The sequence below is a fragment of the Silurus aristotelis genome (assembly GCF_946808225.1).
Source record: "Silurus aristotelis genome assembly, chromosome: 3".
Classification (NCBI taxonomy): Eukaryota; Metazoa; Chordata; class Actinopteri; order Siluriformes; family Siluridae; genus Silurus; species Silurus aristotelis.
In genome coordinates, this window is record NC_139576.1 from 23,170,695 (window position 1) to 23,192,564 (window position 21,870).

The 21,870-nt window shown below is 39.7% G+C and overlaps 2 protein-coding genes across 2 annotated transcripts in view; both read left to right on the top strand.

Moving 5' to 3' along the window:
- The first annotated feature begins 2,448 nt into the window (after window positions 1-2,448).
- gpr39 (G protein-coupled receptor 39) lies at window positions 2,449-8,000 on the top strand. The gene is made up of 3 exons (XM_083538055.1): window positions 2,449-2,947; window positions 3,038-3,936; window positions 4,863-8,000. Exons 2-3 carry the CDS (start codon window positions 3,171-3,173, stop codon window positions 5,309-5,311), a joined length of 1,215 nt encoding a protein of 404 aa, XP_083394181.1. The 5' UTR covers window positions 2,449-2,947; window positions 3,038-3,170; the 3' UTR covers window positions 5,312-8,000.
- A 1,071-nt stretch (window positions 8,001-9,071) lies between these two features.
- Window positions 9,072-21,870, top strand: part of bmpr2b (bone morphogenetic protein receptor, type II b (serine/threonine kinase)) — a 50,476-nt gene continuing 37,677 nt past the window's right edge. Inside the window, exon 1 of the mRNA XM_083537991.1 lies at window positions 9,072-10,276. Within this exon, the coding sequence (XP_083394117.1) occupies window positions 10,201-10,276 (76 nt within the window). The 5' untranslated portion in view covers window positions 9,072-10,200. The remainder of the gene's footprint in view (window positions 10,277-21,870) is intronic.

Here is a 21,870-nt window from a genome sequence, read left to right on the forward strand (position 1 = left end):
TAAACAATCCTGATGATCTTTTATGCTAATGAGTTGCCCATATTACTGACTAAAGCAGTAAACTGGTTGTGTTCAGTGGACGTCCTGCTTGGAAAGAATTGTACAGAAAGGAATGAATTTCATTAGAAATTCTTTCTTTGGGGGAAAAAAAAAACCCTGGATACATTTTTTTTGCTGACACAGCGTCTGGGAAAAAGGCTGAAAGCCCTTGGCTAATGCATGGAACAAATCGAGGACTAACACAGATTCTGACAGGCACTAGTTTACAACGTGTCAGTACAGCCTGTGCAGTGGCTTATCTGTGTTTTTATTGCACGTTTATATATGCGACTTGGTGTTCAACACTAAGCCTTTATACAAATGTGCAAAGCTTTACTAGCTGTTTGCTTACTGAGCTGTTTATGCACCTGCCTTTATTTTATTATTACCCTTAATATATTACCCACAATTTAAAAGAAAATTTTAGAATGTGGTGAACATTACTGTGCTGTGATTCACAGCGTCTAATGCTTTGAAAGAACAATCTTGAAATTCGAACATCGCATGTTAATCCCTGACATTGCACTCTGACTGATCTTGCAATAGAAATACTGTAACTTATAGGATTACGGGAGGAAAATATTTACCAGTGCATTTAGTACATGGTGTTTGTGTTCACTGTTCAGTCAGAATATAAAAATTAAGTTGAATATACAGGCACCACCCAGTGATTCCTGTTCTTGGATGACAAAAGTGGAACCCTACATGGTCTTCTGCAGTTGTAGCCCTTCATGGCAGATCGAACCAATCTGGTCATTTTCCCCTCTGAACTCTTTTATGAAGAAGCTATAAGTCGCTCATTTAGTGAAGTCAGAAGAAAAACACTTAATTAAATACTCAAAACAGCCTATCTGGCACCAACAAACATGCTATGGTGAAACTTGTATAAAGGTATAATGTGTTTTTAGAGAAAAATGTTGTGAGGCTAGTGCATATTTTGAAGCTTAAGACACATTTACATTGCAATTTCATTACCTTTTGAACATGAACCTCTTAAGTCCTATCTGAAATGTACGCATGATAAATAAAGTAAATACAGTACATTTGGGAAGTCTTTTCCAGTGGCTGTTACCACAAAGTTGGCATACAATTGTATAAGATGTCATTGGATGTAGTAGCATTAAATTTTTCATTCACATAAACTAGAAGACCAAACCTGTTCCAGCATGACAATGCCCGTGTGCAGAAATTCAGCTCCATGAAGATATGCTTTATATGGTTTGGAGTGAAAGATTTTCAGTGTCACACTGTAGAGCTCAGACTTTAACCCTCATGAACACCTTCGAGATGATTTGAAATGCTGGCAGCACCCCAGGTTTCCATCATGACTTAACTAATGCTCTTGTGTCTGAATTAGGTTATTATAACTGCTTATTACTGCAATTGGGATTAAAATTGAATCTTATGACCAGATTTTGTCGATATAGCGTATTGTAAGCCTAATGATACAAATACATATAAACACAGTAATAGTTTCTGGAAATGCTTTCATTTTGAATAACATATAATGTCTGATTTATCAGCCTTTACTCTCATGTGGAAATCTCATAGGAGGAGTATTAAAATATGTTTGGTTGATAAACATCAGGTCCTGTCACCACTTGGCTGTGTTGTGACAATAAATCACTTTTGGCATGTACATGGCTTTATTACTTCTTGATATTGTATTTGAATGTGCGATTTTGTATTTAATATATACTGTATATGGTGCATTAGGAAAAAAAAACTCAGACCCCCTTCACTTTTTTAAACGTTTTATGTTGCAGCCTGATACTGCATGTGTTCTTTTGACTTTAATTAACCACTTTTGCCATGCCAACACTAATCAAGGTATCAAATATCACATATTGATATGTTTATATTATGCTGAACAATTTGGTTTAAATCTGATGACCCTGTGTAACTTCCTAGTGGGCAAAAATAATGGATGAGATGCAGAAATGTTCCTGTCTTTATACCTACCAGATTTGGCCAGTCACCTCAGAAATGCACAGGAAGCTTGTTTAAGCTGTAAAGACTTTAAGCTGTATTTCTGAAATGTTGTGCTCCAAAGACATGCCTTCTCTTGAACAATCTGATTGTGATTCTGAGATCTTAGAAATAAGGAGTGACATCTTTTCCTTCTTATACTCAAAAGACATGTCTTCTCTAGAGCAATCTGATTGTGATTCTGGGATCTTAGATATGAGGAGTGACATCTGTTCTTTCTAATCCTTATACTTAACAAGACTCATTTAGAAAAAGAAACAGCAGAGTGTTTCCTGATTCCAGTTTGGCTGGATGTTTCATACAATGTTTGACATATTCAGACTACTGGTTTCATCCTGTTTACTTTAGTCAGTTTGAGTCAGTGGTGGAGCTGAACGTTATCGGGTTTGTCCTGAGCTGGGAGGCTCCGCTGAACCTGATTCAACTGAGCCTGTAAAACATGTTTAGGAAACTTGAAATGACTAATGGGAGCTTTAGCATGTGCTGATTAGGCAACTAAAATGGTAACTTGCGAAATAAAGGTCTGATTCAATAGAAAAAAGCATAGTGATATAAAAAAGTCAGAATTTCTTAAAATTCTTTTCTAATCACACAATGGTTCAGACATTCTTTGAGGCGTAAACATTGTGACTCATAGCTCCAACTACTGCAGAGGTACTGTTCTTGTAAAATAGAGGGCCAGACCACACGTGTACATGAATGCACACACCCTCGACCGCTGAGTTAAACTGTAATCATTAACTCAGATGGCCTCAGAGGGAGAAAGAGAAGCACTGCTTACTTGAACAAAACCAAGCTGAAACTACACGCAAATGTCCAGGAGGAACCTGCAGCCGAGAAAGGAAGGACATTATGAATCGGGTGCTAATAGAGAATCAGTGAGTTGGAGCAGCTGAAACAGGAGTGCTGGATTGTTCAGGTAAGTGAATGTTAGTCTAGGATTTAGGTAGAAGGTAGAACTTAATACACCTAAACTTTCATATGACAATAAGCTTTTCATTCTCTATAGATGCCTCAATATGGTTTCAGCAGTAGTTTGATGATTAATAGTGCTGATATCAGTGGAGTCTTCCTGGAAAGATAAGACCATCTGGGCTAAAGTCAACTGGGAGAATCGAAACAGGGAGCCTGAGCCTCGGAATATGGCTGATCAGGAGAGAGAGCGCGATTGGCGAAAGCTGGAGACGAATTTCGAAGTGAAGGTCTTCCTCACGGTACTGTACAGCCTCATTCTCATCCTGGGAATCATAGGAAACAGCATCACTATCCACGTGACACAGGTGCTTCAGAGAAACGGGTACTTACAGAAGAAGGTTACTGATCACATGGTGAGCCTGGCCTGCTCTGATTTGTTGGTATTGCTGATTGGCATGCCAGTGGAACTCTACAGTGCTATCTGGTTCCCCTTTAGTTCTGCTTCTGGAAACGTAGCCTGCAAGATCTATAACTTTCTATTTGAAGCATGCAGCTATGCCACTATTCTGAATGTGACCAGTCTGAGCTTCGAACGCTACATGGCTATATGCCATCCGTTTCGCTACAAATCGTTGGCACGTGCCCGCACCGTTCACCTCATCCTTGCTGCATGGCTCACCTCTGTCCTCATTGCAGTGCCACTGCTAATTACAACTGGGACTCAAGGTCATGTGGTAGAGCCAGGACGAGCACCAGCTCAGAACCTGACCTTCTGCACCAACCTGCAAGAGTACTGGGGAATGTATCGCACCAGTGTGTTCATAGCTTTCATTCTCTACCTGCTGGTCCTTGGCAGTGTCGCTTTCATGTGCAGGAGCATGATTGTTGTCCTTCGGGCACCCATGATTACTACAGACACTTCAGGCAATAGTGTGCCTAAACATGAGAGTGCCAGAGTCAAATCCTCCCGCAAGCAGACCATCATTTTCTTAGGTAACTCACTGCAGTTGCACAACAGATCAAATACACATGACATAAAGAAGTCTGACTTTTCTTTCAGACATGCATCCTGTTTATTTATTTTTTTACATTAGCTACACAATAGAAATATACATTTCTGAGATTTCTGAGACAGAAAGTAATACTACATATAGGCATGCTCACTGTCTCAGAGTGAAGGCTTATCTGAGTTAAGGGAGGATTAAGAGCGAGGGGTCCCCCCCCCCCAAATGTTAATGACATCATGATTGTGAAATTGTTCTAACTGGCGAAGATGCTAAAATTATATATGGTATTGCATTAATATTTTTTTTAAATACAATAATTTAAAGTTATCATTTTGCTTTTTGAACATTATTTAAACTTTTTTGTTTTTTAAATCACTAAAAACTAAAAATTAGACTTTTTTTTTTTTTTTCTCTTGATTTTGCCTTTGGACTGTCATCTTGTTGTGGAATGCACCCACTTTTAATTGTAGTTTGTGTAAATAAATTGTGAAATATAAGAAGAAAAGCCTTCACCCTGTCTTCAGGGGAGTCTTTAGCTTAAATCCAATTGTAGCCATGAGCCAGAGAAGCAAAATTAGCCGGTATGGGAGAGACGGCATATCTTCTCCTCGCTGTCAATCATAGCATCATTAGCTAGTAGTGGCTATATGTAAGCTCAAATATGTGGAAAAAGCACAAAAAAATGTGTGTGACAGCACAAAATGCAGTTTGAAAAGGCTTTATGAGTCTCATAGGAAGTACGTTTGAAGCTTTGCACTCCTATACTGTTCTATGGCAGGAGAGAGATGGATGGTGGGTGGAAAATTATATGTGGTTCAATGTTGTTGTTTTCTTTTTCAAATAAATCCTTTATATTTACTATATTAATATACTTAATATATACTTGTGTTTTCGTGTGGGTTTTTTTCTCAGTGCTGATTGTGTGTGCGCTGTTCGTGTGCTGGATGCCAAACCAGGTGCGACGTGTGATGACGGCAGTCAAACCCAAGGGGACATGGAGTATGAGTTACCTGATATCATACGTCAAATTACACCCTGTAGCTGACACCTTCTTCTACCTGAGCTCTGTGCTGAACCCTCTGCTTTACAATCTCTCATCACGCCAGTTTCGCTCAGCCTTCCTGCAAACGTTGTGCTGCCGTCTCTCTATCCAGCATGTTAACAAGAAAACAGTGGAGAAGAGCAAAGCTTCCCACGCCTCGAGCCATTCACTACGTCCGCTGCTGTGGAAAAAAACCCAGCTCAAGGCCACGCCGCCTTCCAGTGGAGATGCTGAAACTCTGACCCCGAGTGCAGAGAGCAGTCCTGTTGTTCAGATCTTAAACACACCTCCACCTGCATCATCAGAGACGGAAACATGAGTCAATTCAACCCTCATATTCTACTACAACCCTCCTCAGCACCCTGAATCTCATTAATTGACTTTTTTTTAGACACATCTGCGTTGTTTATCCACTCCGTGAATGTGAACTTTACAGTTTGTCATTGTTTTTTCCATGTAAAGTTTATCATCAGTGATCACAGAATTGCTGTTGGCTGAAGATTTTGATTTGATGCACCATTTTCCAATTCATCAGTGACTCAGATAACAAGCAGATACCTACTTAACAGACACTACCATGTCACTGCAGTGTTGGGAATGATTCATCATGAGGTAATAGCTGGTTTTATAATGGTCAGTTTCCTCTCATGAACAGTTTAAATGCATGGTTCACACGCTGTAGTGAGCAGCAGATGGACTTTACTCAGTTATCTTATATATATGGCTCTGCTTATAAACCAAAAGGTTTTCAATTTCCATTCAGAAGATGCCTATTATTTATTATGAATTAATGGGCAAAACTTTACATTAAGGTTCCTAACAACTAACATAATTTACTGCATTACTTAACAACAAACACGAGCATGTACATGAATTGAAATTTATTTGATCCACTGCTCAAAAATGTCCTCAGAAAAGAAGTTTCCTAAATATTTACAAGTTAATGAACTCTGGTCTCTGGATACAAATACTCCAACTTCTTACTCAACTTCATCCCGTTTTTTTGTTTATTGTGGGCTTAATTTTACACATCGATGGGATAAACTTTGGGTAATGCAGGGGTTGAACATTAAATATATTTGTTTTTTTATACATTCGAAAGTATAATCTATTGATAGCTGTGTTGGTTTCTTCACTACTGTTGCTCATTGTAATAGAAACATTGCTGTACCTGGCTTGGTTTTGTTAAATAATGTCACTTGAGTGAACCTTAATGTGAAGCTTTACCAATTAATGCACTCCTGTCATTCAGTAGATCTTTGAGACTGTGACAAAAGTCTAGTCTGAAGATACTGTACACACATTACGGCTGCACAAAATATTAGCGGTAATAGAGACAAATGTCAAATAAGCATACTTTTCTGTCTCGTGTTTTTATTTAAGAGAACATTCAAGACATCTGTTGGTGTGTAGATGAATTCTGTTATTGACATATATTAAAAAAGAAAATAGTGATAGCGGTGCATATTAATGTCCATATTGTGCAGCCGTAACAGACTTAGATTCACACATTGCAAAGCTTTGGATCAAACTCCGTTTCTGTTCTTTTTTTAAAAACAAGAATACATTAACAAAATCATAAAGCCAAGTTCTAAACATACTCCTCACAGTTGCCTGAGAGATTTCCCACTTTGGTGAATTAAGTGTTGATATATTGCAGTATTGACTATACATGTGAATGTTTTTATTTATATTCCCATTATCTTTCAAAACTTTATACTTTGTAGTTTTCTTTTTGTTATTTTATTTAAGCTACACTACAATCCACTACAAAATATACAAACTCTTTAACCTGCTCTAGAATGCAGTAAATACACCTCTTCCCTGCAAAAACTAACCAAAAACATCACTATTTATTCTTCTTCAATATTTTCTGTTGCACTATATACATTACCAAAACTCGATTTAGGATTGTTTTCTGGCTAGGAGAAAGACAGCTGGGGGGGGGGGGGGGGAATAAAACAGTTATGATTCTAAACATGTACAATTTTCATTTAATAATCTATTTTAATAACATGTACACCTGCTTTTATGTGTAAGTATCCCATTGACCAAACATGTAACAACAGCACAATGCATAAAATCAGGAATATACAGGTCAAGAGCTTCATTTTCACACCAAACATTAGAATGTGGATAAGATATCAGTGTGTTTGACCTTGGCTTGATGCTGGTGCCAGACAGAATAGTTTGAGTGCTTAAGAAAGTGCTGATCACTGAAGCTTTTCACACACAACAGTCTCTAAACAGAATAGTGTACCAAGGGAACAAAATAACATTCAGTGATTGGTGGTTTCAATGGTGAAAAACAGCCTTGTTGATGAGAGATATACCTCATATTACCACTCTTTTCCCAAACTCTGCTAAGCCAAAATAAAGTTATTTAGAATACCTAACTCAACAAATCTAGAGAACTTGTGCATGAAAACTTTTTACTCATTACATCTTTACACAAATATCTGCACTTTCAACTTCTTACATTTCCAAAACAGGCTCGTTACTTTAGTTTTAATCTATTTGGTCAAATGTAATTTTTTTTTTTTTTTTTTTTAGCCCAACATCCTATTTACTGTCATTGTGCAACTTTTTAAATCTACCACTGGTGTATCATTTCCTGGCTCTCACACATGTGGCTAGTTTACCAAGCCAACAATGAGCAGGCAGAAAGCAACAAGAAGTCTAGTTAATGTGGATGAGACAGAGGGAGTCAGCGATGTAAACATGACTGAAAACAGAGACATTCCTTAATATATATACTTCATTAATCCTAAAGGGAAATTGTATATTTTGCCTGCTTTTTTGTGATTTTCACTTGTCAGGAATCTCAGGTCAGAGCACAGGGTCAGCCACACTATGGCATCCCTGGAGCAGTTAGAGTTAAGTGCCTTGATCAAGGGCCCAACAGTGGAGGCTTGGTTGTGCTGGTGCTTTTATCTACAACTGTATGATCATTGTTTCTGTATATGTTTAATTGTATGTATTCGGCTGATTAAATAAATGCATGAATTTAAGTGAGTGAATTGTAGCAACACTCCTTTTTTCGCAGTACTTTATTTCAAATCTGGACCGTAAAGTGACAAATTAGCAGTTAAACGCAGTTAATAATAGTGAACACTAGGGGGCGCGCAGGTCACTAAAATAGGTTAAACACCTGATAGGTCGGTACAGTTTCCAAATTTGGTTTGTTTACAAAAAAAACAGTGTATCTCATATAATATAATATGATATAATATCTTTATCATCTTCTCTTTCGGCTTCTTCTATTAGGGGTCGCCACAGCGGGTCATCTGTCTCCATACCCCCCTGTCCTCTACATCTGCCTCTTTCAAAACAAAAAATATAATATAATATAATATAATATAATATAATATAATATAATATAATATAATATAACATAACAGAATATAATATAATATAATAATGTTGCAAATGGTAAGTAATTAATTATTTTCTAACTTCCGCTAAATCACTGAATAATTGACTTCGTGTGTCTTTTAAACACAGATTTGACTGTGTGTTTTGCACCATCTGTAGCATTCTTTATTACTGAAGAGAGTTACTAATACTCTGTCTAGACCGGCCCTGTGGACCGGCGTGCTTTACTACTGCTCAACTGTAACACACAGACAGACAGCAGACAGACGGAGAAAGGAGGGGGTTGAATGGGGGGAGAGAGGAGGGGGGAATCGTTCAATCGTTCGACTCTGGAGATTTGGAATCGACTCTAAATTTGATTCATTATATAGATTTCCAGAAAGAGTCAATTTCCAGAGTCCGTTTTCTCCATTAAAGAATAGACCATGAAGAAAGATATAAAAAAAATTGTTTCTTAATTTTAGGTCATGTTAGTTAGTTCGCTAATGTGAAAGATAAGGTGAGTAAAAACATAATTTTGCTGGTTAATAAGGGGGAAAACTTCCACCCGATTTACCTTATTCAACTTATATTGGGAAGCAGCTTCAAAACGCTAAATAGCGCTGAGATTTTTAGCATGGAAAAGCTATATTTTATCATAACCTTTTCCTTTTTTTCCTCACTTGACACAACCGCATCACTATATAGATCCACAAGCGTTGGGAGTCGATTCTCGTGTTCACTCGAAACACTGCGATTCGACTCAGCGGGTGCCCCCGTGCGTGCGAGCAGGAGAACTGGGGAAGGGAGCGATCGGGAGCGCGCGCGCGCGGGCGTCTGTGGGACTCGCAACATCATCATCATCATCATCAAACTCTCACCCACGCAGAGGATCTCATTCCATCCGAGTCCTGCACGGTGTACAGGCGCGCTTAACGCCTCACAACCCCGCGTGTGTGCAAACGCTTCCGCTGTTCCTGTCAGCGCTACACGCCACGTCTTTCTGTTTCTTTTTTTCTCTTCTTTAATCTGGATTCGAGTTAAACGCGGAGCGGCTCCGGTGGATTCTCTCTCTGAGAGATCTTTTTTCCCCCCCCACGGCGGTGAAGCTCGACGACGCCGGTGGCGGCTGAGTGTGTCCATATTCCTCTGGGGTTTTTTCTCAACAGTTTTATTTCATTTCGAAAATTAATTTTGTTTCAATAAATATTACGAGCGCGTCCGAACAAAAAGTCAAGATGTCCGAAGTGCTCCTAGCTCGCGGAGCTAGCTAGCTAACTCAACGACATGGACTGTCACGACGGTCGGCAGCGCAGGACTGACCCACTGCTTACAGCTAGCTAGTCAAATTAGCTAGCCAACTTTCGTCTACTCAGTCGGCTAGCTTAAGAACAGACAATATTTATATACACATATATATGAATAAATATATTTATATTTATAGAGCGAGATTTGTGAGGGTTTTCTGAAGCTAACTTTCTTAAGCTAAGTTACGAGTTCGCGATGCGCGCCAGTCCCGGAGCCAGCTGGCTCACATTCACACCGCAGCAGCGCGACACTGTGCTGTTAGCGAGCTAGCTAGACGGATCGATCAACTCGTCGAAGCTAACGAACTGAACGCGGGGTCGAGGTGGGAGAGAGAGACGGAGAGGAGAGGAGAGGAGTACCGCGTTAATACCGAGCTGAAACTGCGGAAATCATGTACTGTCCGTCCACATTGATGCACCAAGACTTCTGTGTTGGACAGTTTGATCCTCGCGAATGAACTCGGATACCCGCCTGGGGAAACCGAGAGGAGGACAGTAATCAGGCGGAGGGAGCGGAGGGCCCGGGGTGAGCGCCGGGGCTGGAAACATGAGCGGGTGCGCTCGGGTCTCGGTCCTGACACTGGGGCTGTGCGCCGTCCTTCTCCTCCTCAGTCCTGTCGCAGGTGAGGCTTTTCCTGCAATAACACATTACAAACAGTGGCCTCTTTTGGCGGTATGAACATCATCTGCATTATTTATAAAGACACTGCTCATAAAATGATTACCTGATTCTAATACACTTTTATATATAATCATTTCTTCTTCCTCCTCATCCTCCTCATGATGTCTATTCTTGGGCCTATGGCCTAGTTCCCCTAAGGTCACTTTCAACAATTTTATGGATGTTGCATAACATCTGATACATACTACTAAATCTAGCTGTAGAACAAGTAGTAGTGGTTGTCTAGTATTTGTTTAATTTACAGGCGGATTTTGCGTCACTTGGTCGTACATGTAATGAGAAACATTCATCGGTTTTACATTCGAAACCACTTGTGAGATGGTCGTCTCTCTGATTATCCCTCTAATCCATTTCCTGTCTGTCTGTTTAAGTCTAACCCTCTAAGCTTTATCCTAAACAGTACAGGGCGGCTTAAAGCCAGAAAACCGACCCAGGGTGTGTTGATGTGGTGATCCACAGATGAAGGTTTGAGACAGCACACGCAGTGCTGCAGCGTTCATCGTTAAACTGGATGAATTGAGATGCCATGAAGGCAGCATCTGCTCCCAAAGTTCAGCAGTTCATCCTCGCCACTGAATACATGGACTATTGTTACATAGTGGTTCTATAATCATTCACAGCAATGTTTCGGCCCACTTGTGAGTAATAAAGTCAGTTTTGATTAGCATGAGCTTTATGCAGAGCTCCATTGATGAGTTAAGAGACACTCATTCACTCATTGTTTAGTACAATACATAAAGTTAAATCTATTTAGCAGCCACTTGGTTTGTTTTAAAATGTCACTCACAGTGTAGCTTTCAGCCTCGTTTCTCCTCTTTTAGTTGTGCAGTGGTGGCGTGGGCAGCGTCTGTGCTCACTGGTCACAGTGAATAAAGGTGATAGCAGAGTTCTGATCGATGTAATTGTTACTCGAGTGGAAATGATGCAGAATCGATTTTCCGGATTTGAATTGTGTTGAGAAACAAATTGAAAACGGTGTGCAGCTCTAAGACAGCGTGATGCAGGTTTGCTTTTTGTTTGCCAAGATTGCAGTTCGACATCAAAGCAACGCATTATGTCTGCGTTCACGCAGCGAGCAGTGTTTCATTTTGAAGCTGAATCGGGCTTGCTAGAGCGTTCCGAATGGGTCGCTCTGAGGATGGTGTTTAGCCTTGACTTTGATAAGATAAGTGTCTCCCTCTGCAGTGCTAAAGGGGAGTGAAGACGATAGAGAAGGCCATCCTGAGCATTTTTTTTAGATTATCTGAAAAAATAAAAGGAGAGTTTTAGTGAGAAGTCAGAGAAAAGCCATTGTTTATTGTAAGAGGTCAATCTGTTATGTTTTGTAATGCTTATCATCTGCTAAATGTTATTCATAAGAAATCAGGGTTTTGTGAAGGCAATTTGATTTCAATGTTTTATTTAACCAGACTAAAATTTGCAAGCTCCCTGTCGTGATTTTTCCTCAACAATCTCGGGGCATCAATTAGCTCTCATATTTAATGGGTATAAATATTTTTCTGACTCTCTTCCCCTCGTAATTCCGACTTTTTTTCTACACAATTCTGACATATTTCTCGCAGTGCCAACTTTTTATGAACTAAAATCGATTAATCGGTGGAATAATTGGTAAAATACCCAATTACTAAAATAATCGATATCTACAGGCAGTAGACAGTACAACCTGTAATTTTAACCTTTTAGTAGGAGCAATAGGTCTGAATGCTGGCTGTTCCTGTTCTCCTAGTTTTGGTGGTAATGTTACCTATCGTGGTTGACCGCAGCACGTTACCCAGAAGCTTAGGCGGTTGTCTCCCTCATAGCTGGCTGATGGCACATTAGAAAATCCAGCACAGATGTGCCACTGCTGTGATTATTCTCCATCACTCTGAGATGTGTGTGTGCGAGTGAGGGAGAGAGCCATTACCCTGTCTCTGACTTGTCGATTCAGCATGAAGCCGTGGCTCCTGTTCGCAGTCTGCTGAGCCCGGCAGCACTCATTATCCTCCATGGTGAGGGAAGGGGCCACCACACATTTAGAGCTGTCAGATTTTCCCAGAAATGGCATTCCAATGGTGAAGTTAGGAATGTACAGAACAGTTATTCTCGTTTAAGTGCATATGTCTTTGTTTTGTAAATCAATTACACATTCATCTCCTGTATGGTATTTTGTTAAGGTACATTAGGGTTAGGGTTAGGGTTACGTGAGAGAAACGAAAAAGTCACCAGTTTCTACTAATATGGAAGGGGTTTGGGTGCTTCTGTGACACTGTATGATGTGTTTACAGTTTCTTTCTTTCATCCGGTGATTGGTTGACATGGAAAAATATATATATTTCTATATTAGCAAATAACAATTATATTAAATGTTTGGACTTGTCAGTCATAATGTATAATGTGAAATGAATGATTTGGTTCACTTTGTAAAAGAGCGTTGCTGGACTGAAATGTGGCAAACCTAAATATTGTGTGTTGCAAAACTTTCTTCCAGTGTTATGTTATGATATTTTTGCATGTTTTGGCTACTACAGTTTTTGATACGCATCACAATATTTACATTTGCCATCAGAGCGCAGTCAAATTTCAAAAACCTGCGGATATTTTTATTTATTTTTTTAGTTCTATTTGAAGTCAGGTGAGTGTTTGCATGTAGCAAAAAAAACATTTCATGTACCATTTTCAAGTGTTTCAATGCTAAAATCTGATTGGTCAGACAGTATTTGTTATTTTTGAGGATGGTGAAGATCTGGCTGTTTACTGTGGCGCCAACATAATGTGAGAACTGAACTTTCCTTTTTGGCCATTTCACACCATTAAGGATTAACTGTTAGAATAAGTGGAATTTTGCATGTTGATGAATTAAACATTGTAACATTTGGCAAATTGCTGTGTCAGAAGTGGAATAACACTCTCCAGTCCACGCTGTTATGTGAAAATGATGCACTTTGTAGCTTAGCGTAAGATCAACCCCCCAGTGTGGAGTAGTTTTTAAATATAACATCATGGACTGCCTTGTTATTTTGCACATACAACCACAAGGCTTTATTTCTATCTTTATTCTATCTTTGGTCATGTCACTATGAAATTATAGTCAAAATTGCGACACCACTTGTGATACTTTGAACATTGTTAAGAAAACACAATGTGCTACAGTGATTGTTGTTTGCACACAACTATTTAAACGCCTTTACACTGTGTGGGCCAAATGAAGGCGAACTTGCACACAAGGAAATCTTGCCTTGAATATTTCCTGCCCTGTAATTTCCATAATATGCTGCATATTTTTTATCGGGGATGAATTGTTATTCCTGTTTCATTCTTGTTGTGTCTCGGACATGTTTGCTGACTGAAAACTACAAAAGAATCTTAATGTGAATTCTAATTAGATTCGACATATAATTTTACCAGAATTTTTTTTTGTGGGGGGGAAAAAAAGTGAAGGTCTCAAAGCTGCTTTTTATTTGTGTGTGTGTGTGTGTGTGTGTGTGTGTGTGTGTGCGTGTGTGCGTGTGTGTGTGAGAGAGAGAGAGAGAATGTGTGTGAGTGAGAGGCAGCCTGAAGAAATTTGCCCATTTGGTGGGTAGGGCAGGAAGCGGAGGTTAAGCATTGGCTGCACGCTCTCTCTGCGTCATGTTATGCCATGTTTTTGATTTGTTCTCTGATTGTGCAAAAGAATGTTCAGGTCGCCAGTTCACTGAACCCCGCAGTCCTTCCTGTTTGAAACTCAGCGTGCATGCGTACGTTTAGTGTGTATGACAGTTACTGCATGAAATTAAATTGGATTGTTGTGTACTGTTGTGAGTCGCCTGTATTCGTTTGCATGATTTCTAACATTGTGAAAGTACACTTTAAGTTTATTCCATGCCTTCTGGTTAGATCTCCTCTGAGGGCAGTTAGATACTCTAATCAGCAGCGTGTGCGTGTGTGTGTGTGTGTGTGTGTGTGTGTAGGGGGAGGGGGATGTCTGGTGTGTACAGTGTGGCGCTCTGTAGCAGCAGGGTTTAGACTAAACAATGTGTCTCTCCCTGGCTCCATGGCAGGCAGAGTAGAGTGGGGGAAGGACTGTGTCTTTGCATGGGGGTTTGAGGACATTCCCTTGTGTTGATGCTGAGACATGCACAACATTTCACAAACAGCTGAAAAAAGTGAGACGTTTCCTCTGTTTTCTTTTTTAATTAAATCGTAGACGTCCTGTCATCACCTTGCAAACACATTTCACACGACTGAGACACGAATGACAACACTATGAAAATGTAAAGCAAAAATAAGACAAAAGAGAGGACATTTTTATATGTTCAACTCTGTTCCTCTATTTCTCTTTATTTTTATTTATTTATATGTAAGTTGTCCTTGTTCCTACATGGCATAGTTTTTCCTGGTTACGCCCCTGTTCTTTGAAAATCGAATACAATTATAGGCAAAGCTGTTCGTTCCTATAAACATTCGGCCCACAGGTTTTCTTATGCGTTCTCCCACTCACTCGCATGCTGCCCACTATTTAAATGGTGGAGAGTGTTTGGCTGATGGCCACAGTAACTGCATTGCTTGTCTTTTCCAGCTGCCCCTGTCTGCCTTTGTGCTGGGCTTCAGAGGCTCGGATCACTTTACACACGCTGTGACATGAAGGAAAAACAGATGCCAGGTTAATCTCTTGATGCATTGTCATTGGAAGCAGGAAATGCGTTTGAATGTGTATGTTTCCTAAGCTGGCTTTATTCTTCTCAGGGCTGCCCCAAGTTTTACATATTTCCCTTCATGCAGTATTGTAACATTTTTATGAGGCAGTTTTGTAATCTACAGAAATACAATCAGCCCTGCCTGTGTCAAAGATACAGTGGGGGGAAATTGACATTTCAAAATAGGCCTCCTGCAGACCACAGATAGAGATTAAGCTGCTTTTAGCCTCTGAGAGGATAGCCGGGCACACCGGCATGGAAGTTGCATTAGGAAAGCTTGGCAGAGTCGACAGGTCATGCAGGGGGATGTGAGCCGATATTTTGCCAGCAGCACCCACATGTCTGGGTGGCGAGAGGCAAGTGGAAGGGGGGCCTATTTGTAAAGGGCTATTTCAAAACCTTGGCATTGCTCTCTGTGGTCAGAGGCTCAGCACTAAAGCTTTATAGGCTGTGTTATTCTCTGCCAGCCGCAGTTGCCCGGCTGACCACAGTGAGTGGAACAACTGACTAACGCGCAAACCTGTAGCCATGCTAAATTCCCATGATCTGATTTTAGTAGCATAGCAAAAATGGGAAAGGACCAGATGTACAATTTTTTGACATGTTATCGTGAGCAGAGACAGGTTTGTACTGAGAAGGTGTTTGTATTAAAGTAGGCTTGAGTTTTATTATTATTTTTTTTTTTGTTTGTTTGTTTTCAGGAAAATATTAAAATTGCTCTAATTTTAGTCTAGTTTTACAAAAATAATAGATAATCTACTAAAAATTGTTTTTCTTTCTGTTTTCTTTGAAATTTGTGTGTCTGTATGCGTGTGTGTGTATGTATGTATGTATGCATGTATGTATGTATATGTATGTGTGTATATATTAAATATTAAATATATATTATACCTGCACTATAACCACTTTATTTACATTTGTTGATGTGTAGCATTTTATTTTTCTATCTTTATTTTATTTGTATTTGCAAGTTTACTGCTGATTGAGTACTGTAATCTGGTTTCTTTGGCTTGTCATTACTGGTAATATGTTGTTTATTGTAATGCTGGAACAAAACAATTTCCTCAATGGGTCAATAAATCCTGTATGTCGGTCTATCTCTTTGCCTATCTATAAACACAACCACTCGCTCACTGCGTTTCATGTCGACCGAGCAGATAATAAGCAGAAGAGGCCCTGTGTTTCATAAGTTCATTCAATCAAAGCTATTTAACAAATTCCTGATTTGTCTAAGAGGTCATTGCCGAATTCCTTCTGAGTTGTTCAGCTTTAGTTTTGAGATATTTAAATGCATTCGCGCATTCTTTGGTTCTCCTCTGATGCTCCTGCATTGGCTTGTTTTCTGTTTTTCTGTCCTGACTCTGCTGTGTATCTTAAGGAATGTGCTTCTGTGTCAAGTGTCGAGGTTTTTGAATTTGTTAATTAGATGAAGGGTGAACAGGAGCATGGTTGGTTAGTGTCTTGCTCTCAGTAACAGTTGGGGGGAAAAGAGCCAGTCGCCTAGTTACACTCCAGCCAACCGTGTGTGGTTTTTCTTTTTTTTTTTTTTTGTATATGTAATGGAAGCTTCTCTGAGCAGGTTCCCATAGTGACAGCAAAGGAGCTGTAAAAGGGTGCGGCTGCTTTTCACAAGATGGAAGAGGTTGTTAGGTCTTAGCTTTCTTCGTACAAAACCCTCCTACATGTCAGCTCGGAAAACCTGTTGGTGCACGTTCAGCATATTTATAACACCCCGCTGCACATTTATAAGCAACTCGACCCTTTGTGGCAATGAGCTTGGGCTTCTTCCTCGCTTGCAGAAGATAAACATGTCTCCAGACTTTTGGTCTGAGTGGTCGAACTAGCTCTTGATAGTTCAAAATTGAGAACAAGACACTCTCAGGCAGGCAAGATCAGTGGACATGTTAATATCCGCATTCTTTACATGTCTAGCAATGGGATCTGAGTGTATACATTCTTCAAGGCCATTTTTCATTTTCACAGACTGTCCAGCTTTCAGTTATTTTTTTATAAATGTAAATGCAGATGCTGGGATTTGGATGAAATAAGATGGACATAGATTAAGTCAGAAGCAGTAGCATGCAGTCCACCTGAGAAGGTAAGGTTATAAATGTTGATTAATCTCTGCGCTGTCCTGTTTAATAACTCTGAGAACTAACGCTTATGATTACGAGTGCTGTGGTGAATCTTGGAGGATGCATTTCTGGACTCACCTTAAATGAAAGACACTTGGTTGTCTTTTATACATATGACTCTACAAAGCAAACATGTTACTTCCAGACTTAGGCAAAGGGCCTTTCCTAAAGGCTTTACTGGGAGAGGTAAGTTATAAAAGTCTCACAGCAGGCATTTTCTTTGATGAACAGTAGCTGCCAGCCCTGTATCTTCTACTTTTCTCTGCACCTCCCTGCAGAGCTGACAGCTTCAGAGCTCAGCCTCCTCATCCAGAACAGCATGATTCCTGAAGAACTATAGGCTCGGTGTCCTAGTGCTGTGCATCAGCACCTCCCGGTCCTGTTGCACATTTCTACACCATGCACTATTCTTTCAGTGGCATAGTGAATCTTCACGTGTTCATCAGAAGTGGACAAATTGCAGCCTCCTGGACGATTCATTTCATTTTTATTTGTATAGCGCTTTTAACAATGAACATTGTCTCAGCAGCTTTACACAGAAAATGTAGTGATATAAAGAACATCTCATTCATTTTTAAGTTTGTCCCTGATGAGCGAGCAAGTGGCAATTGTGGCAAGGAAAAACTTCCCAAGATAGCATGAGGAAGAAACCTTGAGATGAACCAGACTCGAGAGAGAACCCATCCTTATCTGGGTGGCACAGAATGTCCATTTATAACAGATAAACAATGTTGAAGTGCAGTGATGGCAATCAGAAGCAAACGGTAGGACACTTCTGATTGACTTGTAGCTATGTTTAAATTGAACTCACTTCACAGTGGTGTTATTTACCTCAAGTCTGTAACTATACAGCATGCTTCTGAATCCTACCACCTGCTACGCTACACACATTGATCAAGTTTCAGTGTGGATGTCAGTGCGACGATTTTTACTAGGCAAATTAATTTAATTTATCTATCTGTCTGTCTGTCTGTCTGTCTGTCTGTCTGTCTGTCTGTCTGTCTGTCTGTCTGTCTAAAATAAAAAATATATTTTTTTATTTACACTTGAGAGCAGTTTATTCAGTAATTTTTTAAAAACCGAAACTACTACTTTAGAATTATATGATCTTATATGATTATATAAGGCAATTCATGCTTCATATTCAAAACAAATGTAAACCAAAAAGTTTCTTTAATGTACTGCTATATTTGAAATATTTAAATGTAAATATATATAAAGTTCATATTCAAATACTTTGCCAGCTTTTCTTGACCCTTGGTAAGCTAGAATAAGGTCTTGTATACAAATTGACAGGTTTTGCAAACATTGGCAACCTGTTTCCCTTGTCCTGTGCACAAAAACGTAATCTGCCATATGAGCGTACAATAACATACAAACTAGCTTCGAATATTTTGTTACAATAGGTTAGACAACACTGTTATTTTGGAGTCTGTCTGCAGCTTTTGCTTGCCCAGAGTAGCTATTGCATGTATGATTTATCCACTCTGTGAATATGCTATGCCTTTTTGTGCTTTGAGCACTTTGCTATTGTGGCAAAAAAGCAATATAAATGTAAGAAGCATAGTCTCTTTTTTTTTTTTTTTTTTTTTTATTAATTTTTTTTTTTATTACAATATTTTCGAGGAATATAACGTTTCTTCCAAAGTTTTATCAGATTTTTGTTCTGCCTGTTGACCTAGAAAGCATTTAAATTTGCTTGTGAATGTATAATTCTGTTCTCTTGGAAGGGAGTCGTCTTCCATGGTTAATGAGAAACATTGTTCAAACACGGCACTGTTCTGTGCCTGTAATACCCACGTCTATAGATATAATGCTGTTATGACATGGTTAGAAATACCTTACTATGGCATTTCCACTGAGGTTTCCAAGTGGCTTTCTATCTTTTTTTTTTTTCCTACTCGCTGTCTGTTGTTTTGTCTTTCTTTCCTTCAGAATATCTCTGAGCAGTGTGTGTCTTGGAAAAGAGCCGAGTATTTTGGTCGGATAAATTTAATCTCATTTGAGCTCAGTACTTGTATACTGAGATCAACACGATTCATTTTTTTCCCTTTCATCTCTGTATATTTTACTCACTTCACAAACTGGGTTTGTCATCCCTGTTTGGTGCTTTGCATCGCTTTTATTATTAAAGTGATTCTGTGTGTGTGTGTGTGTGTGTGTGTGTGTGTGTGCGCGCGCACGCTTTGTGCGGGCAATAAATAGTGTATATTTCAATACACTGTCTGGAGCGTGTTTGCTTACTGACATGTATTTGTTCTGTCTGTGTGGTTTGTGTTTGTATGAGTGGTGTGTGTGTGTGTGTAATTTGCATCTTTTAGTGAGCTGTGCGACAGTAAGAGACTGTAGTTCTTGTCTGTTGGGCTGACACACCAGCCAATTGTTTTTTTTTTTTTTTTCCGTCTGCCTTTTTTCTCCCCCCTTCCTTTTTGTTCTTTTTCATGTCCCAAATGGCGTCGGCAGTGCTGAAGGGAGTCTACAAATACTCATTAGTGCATTACTGAAGTTTGGAGTCCTGCCAGCAAGTCTGTGCAGCCTTCCTTGAGAACTTGGAGAGGGGTGGAGAGGATTGAGGAAGTGAGGTGGGGATTCACTGAGTGGGAGGAGAGAGAGACTGAGAAATAAAAAATTTTTTTTACCCCCCTCTACTGTGCAGATTTAGAGTTGTGTAGACTAAAATTCTCTCTGGTGATTGTCAGTATGTAGATCTTTTCTTTTTTCTTTTTTTCTTTCTTACAATCTGAATAAATAAAGTTAATATGCAGATTATTGATAGGCATGCTGGTAGGAGTGAGAGTGTGTGTGTGTGTGTTGCAGGCATGGGGTTTGCTACTGTCAAGGAGCCCTGCAGGTAATTGGATTCAGCAGCGCCAATCAGGAGGCGAAGGGCAGCCACTTGCGATGGAGCTCAAATTTCAGCCCATAAAGCTAGAAAGCAAACTCAGCACCAGCTTCCCACTGCACTTGTATTCTCTGCCAAAGCATAAAAACCCGACCTCATTTGATTGGGTCTGGTCACTTGACTAAATCTTAGTCGGTGTTAATTGTAATTATATTGAGAATATAATTATAATATAAAATATAAGAAGTTAATAAATTATGCTTAAATCTGGTCTTAAAATCTATTTTGGTTGCGACACTGTTTTTCTGTCCGCTCACGCGCTTGTATTGTGACACTGTTTCTGGGTCAGGGTTGTGGTAAATCCGGCGTTTCTCCCAGGAATTCTAGTGAGCCAACTAGTGCTCATAGCTACATAACTGCATCCTCATAGGTTATTCTGTCGTCATTTTATGTTGACGTGAACTCTATCTGCCTGCATCGTAATCTGATGTGTTTTGTCATTACATTTTGCAGTGCGAATACGCTACTGGAAACCCCTCGGCCATTCTGAAACTCTTTATTCAGCGACTGTTTGCTCCACATTTTTTGCCAGCACCAGCGGGAATTACAGGAGGATTTAGGAGAAAGAAAAGCTATCTCTGGTCCCTTTCTGTGGCATAGATCACAATACAGGGATCGACATCATAACCTCCATACAGCTCGAATCTGAAGTCGTTACTATAGACCCAGATCATTTCTGCACACTGTCTGTTTCTCACACACATTTGATGAATGTGCATTGTCTGTCTGCGGTTGAAAAGTTAGCCCCCCCCCCCCCCCCCAACCCCTTGTACATATCTGCAGACATTTACATGGCAATCATGGCCCCCTGTTCTTCCTCCCAATCATCACAGGAAGAGTAGTACAATGAGAGAGTGTAACGAGGTGAATAATGGCAGAGATTTAGTGTTGTATTGCGTATGTACAATAAACAGTTGTTTTAGTACATTTACACAATGACCTGACACAGATGAACCACCAGTACAACACAAGAAGTTCTAGACAAGCAGTGTTCAAGCTAATGTCAGGTCTGACCAGCAACATAGATAAACAATGTGTCTCATGGCTATATTTTTCTTTTTATAAGTTATCTTCTTCTTTCAGCCACAATGGATCATCCGTCTCCATACCCCCTCACATTCATAAAACTCCTTCTTGGTCTTCCTCTTATCCTTCTTCTTGGCAGCTCTATCCTCAACATTCTCCTACCGATATACCCCATGTCCCTCTTTTGCACATGTCCTACCATATTAATTGCACCTCCCTCACCGTGTCTCCAAAACGTCCTACATGTGCTGTCCCCCTAAAAAAAAACTTGTTTCTGTCTGATCCTGTCCATCGACGTCACTCCCAATGAACATCTCAGTATGTTAGTGTCGGGGGACATTATATAAAAATAAAGCTTGGACAGTGTTATAAAAAGAACAATTTCCATTTTTAGTCTTTTACAGTTATGATAAACTCCACTTCTCTGGGATGGCTTTCTGGTAGGTGCGTGACTGTTGAGATTTGTCCATTCGGCCACAAGAACTTTAGTGAGGTCAGGCGAGGTAGCATGAGGCAGTGGTGTTCCAGTTGATCTCTAAGGTGTTTATTGTGCAAGTTATTTGTATTCATCCACTCCAACTTTTCTGCATTGTGATTAGTGAGAGCTGGTTAGTGAGTTGGAACTGGCGGTAGAATAAAACAGGAAAAAAAAAACATTCAATTTGTTTTACATAATAAATTATCTAGCATGGTTTATGTCAAGGCCCTATGCTGTTGTTTATAATAAATAGATCACAAACACAGCTGAACTTGTACAGCATTAAATGAATGGTTAAGTGTGTTGGGTCATGATAAGCGGTCGAGAGGTCAGAGGTTC

Bases quoted from the DNA above. Each gene is read 5' to 3' on its own strand.
- gpr39 (XM_083538055.1), top strand. From the start codon at position 3,171: ATGGCTGATCAGGAGAGAGAGCGCGATTGGCGAAAGCTGGAGACGAAT. The intron at 3,937-4,862 runs GTAACTCACTGC...TTTTTTTCTCAG, and splicing joins GCAGACCATCATTTTCTTAG to TGCTGATTGTGTGTGCGCTG.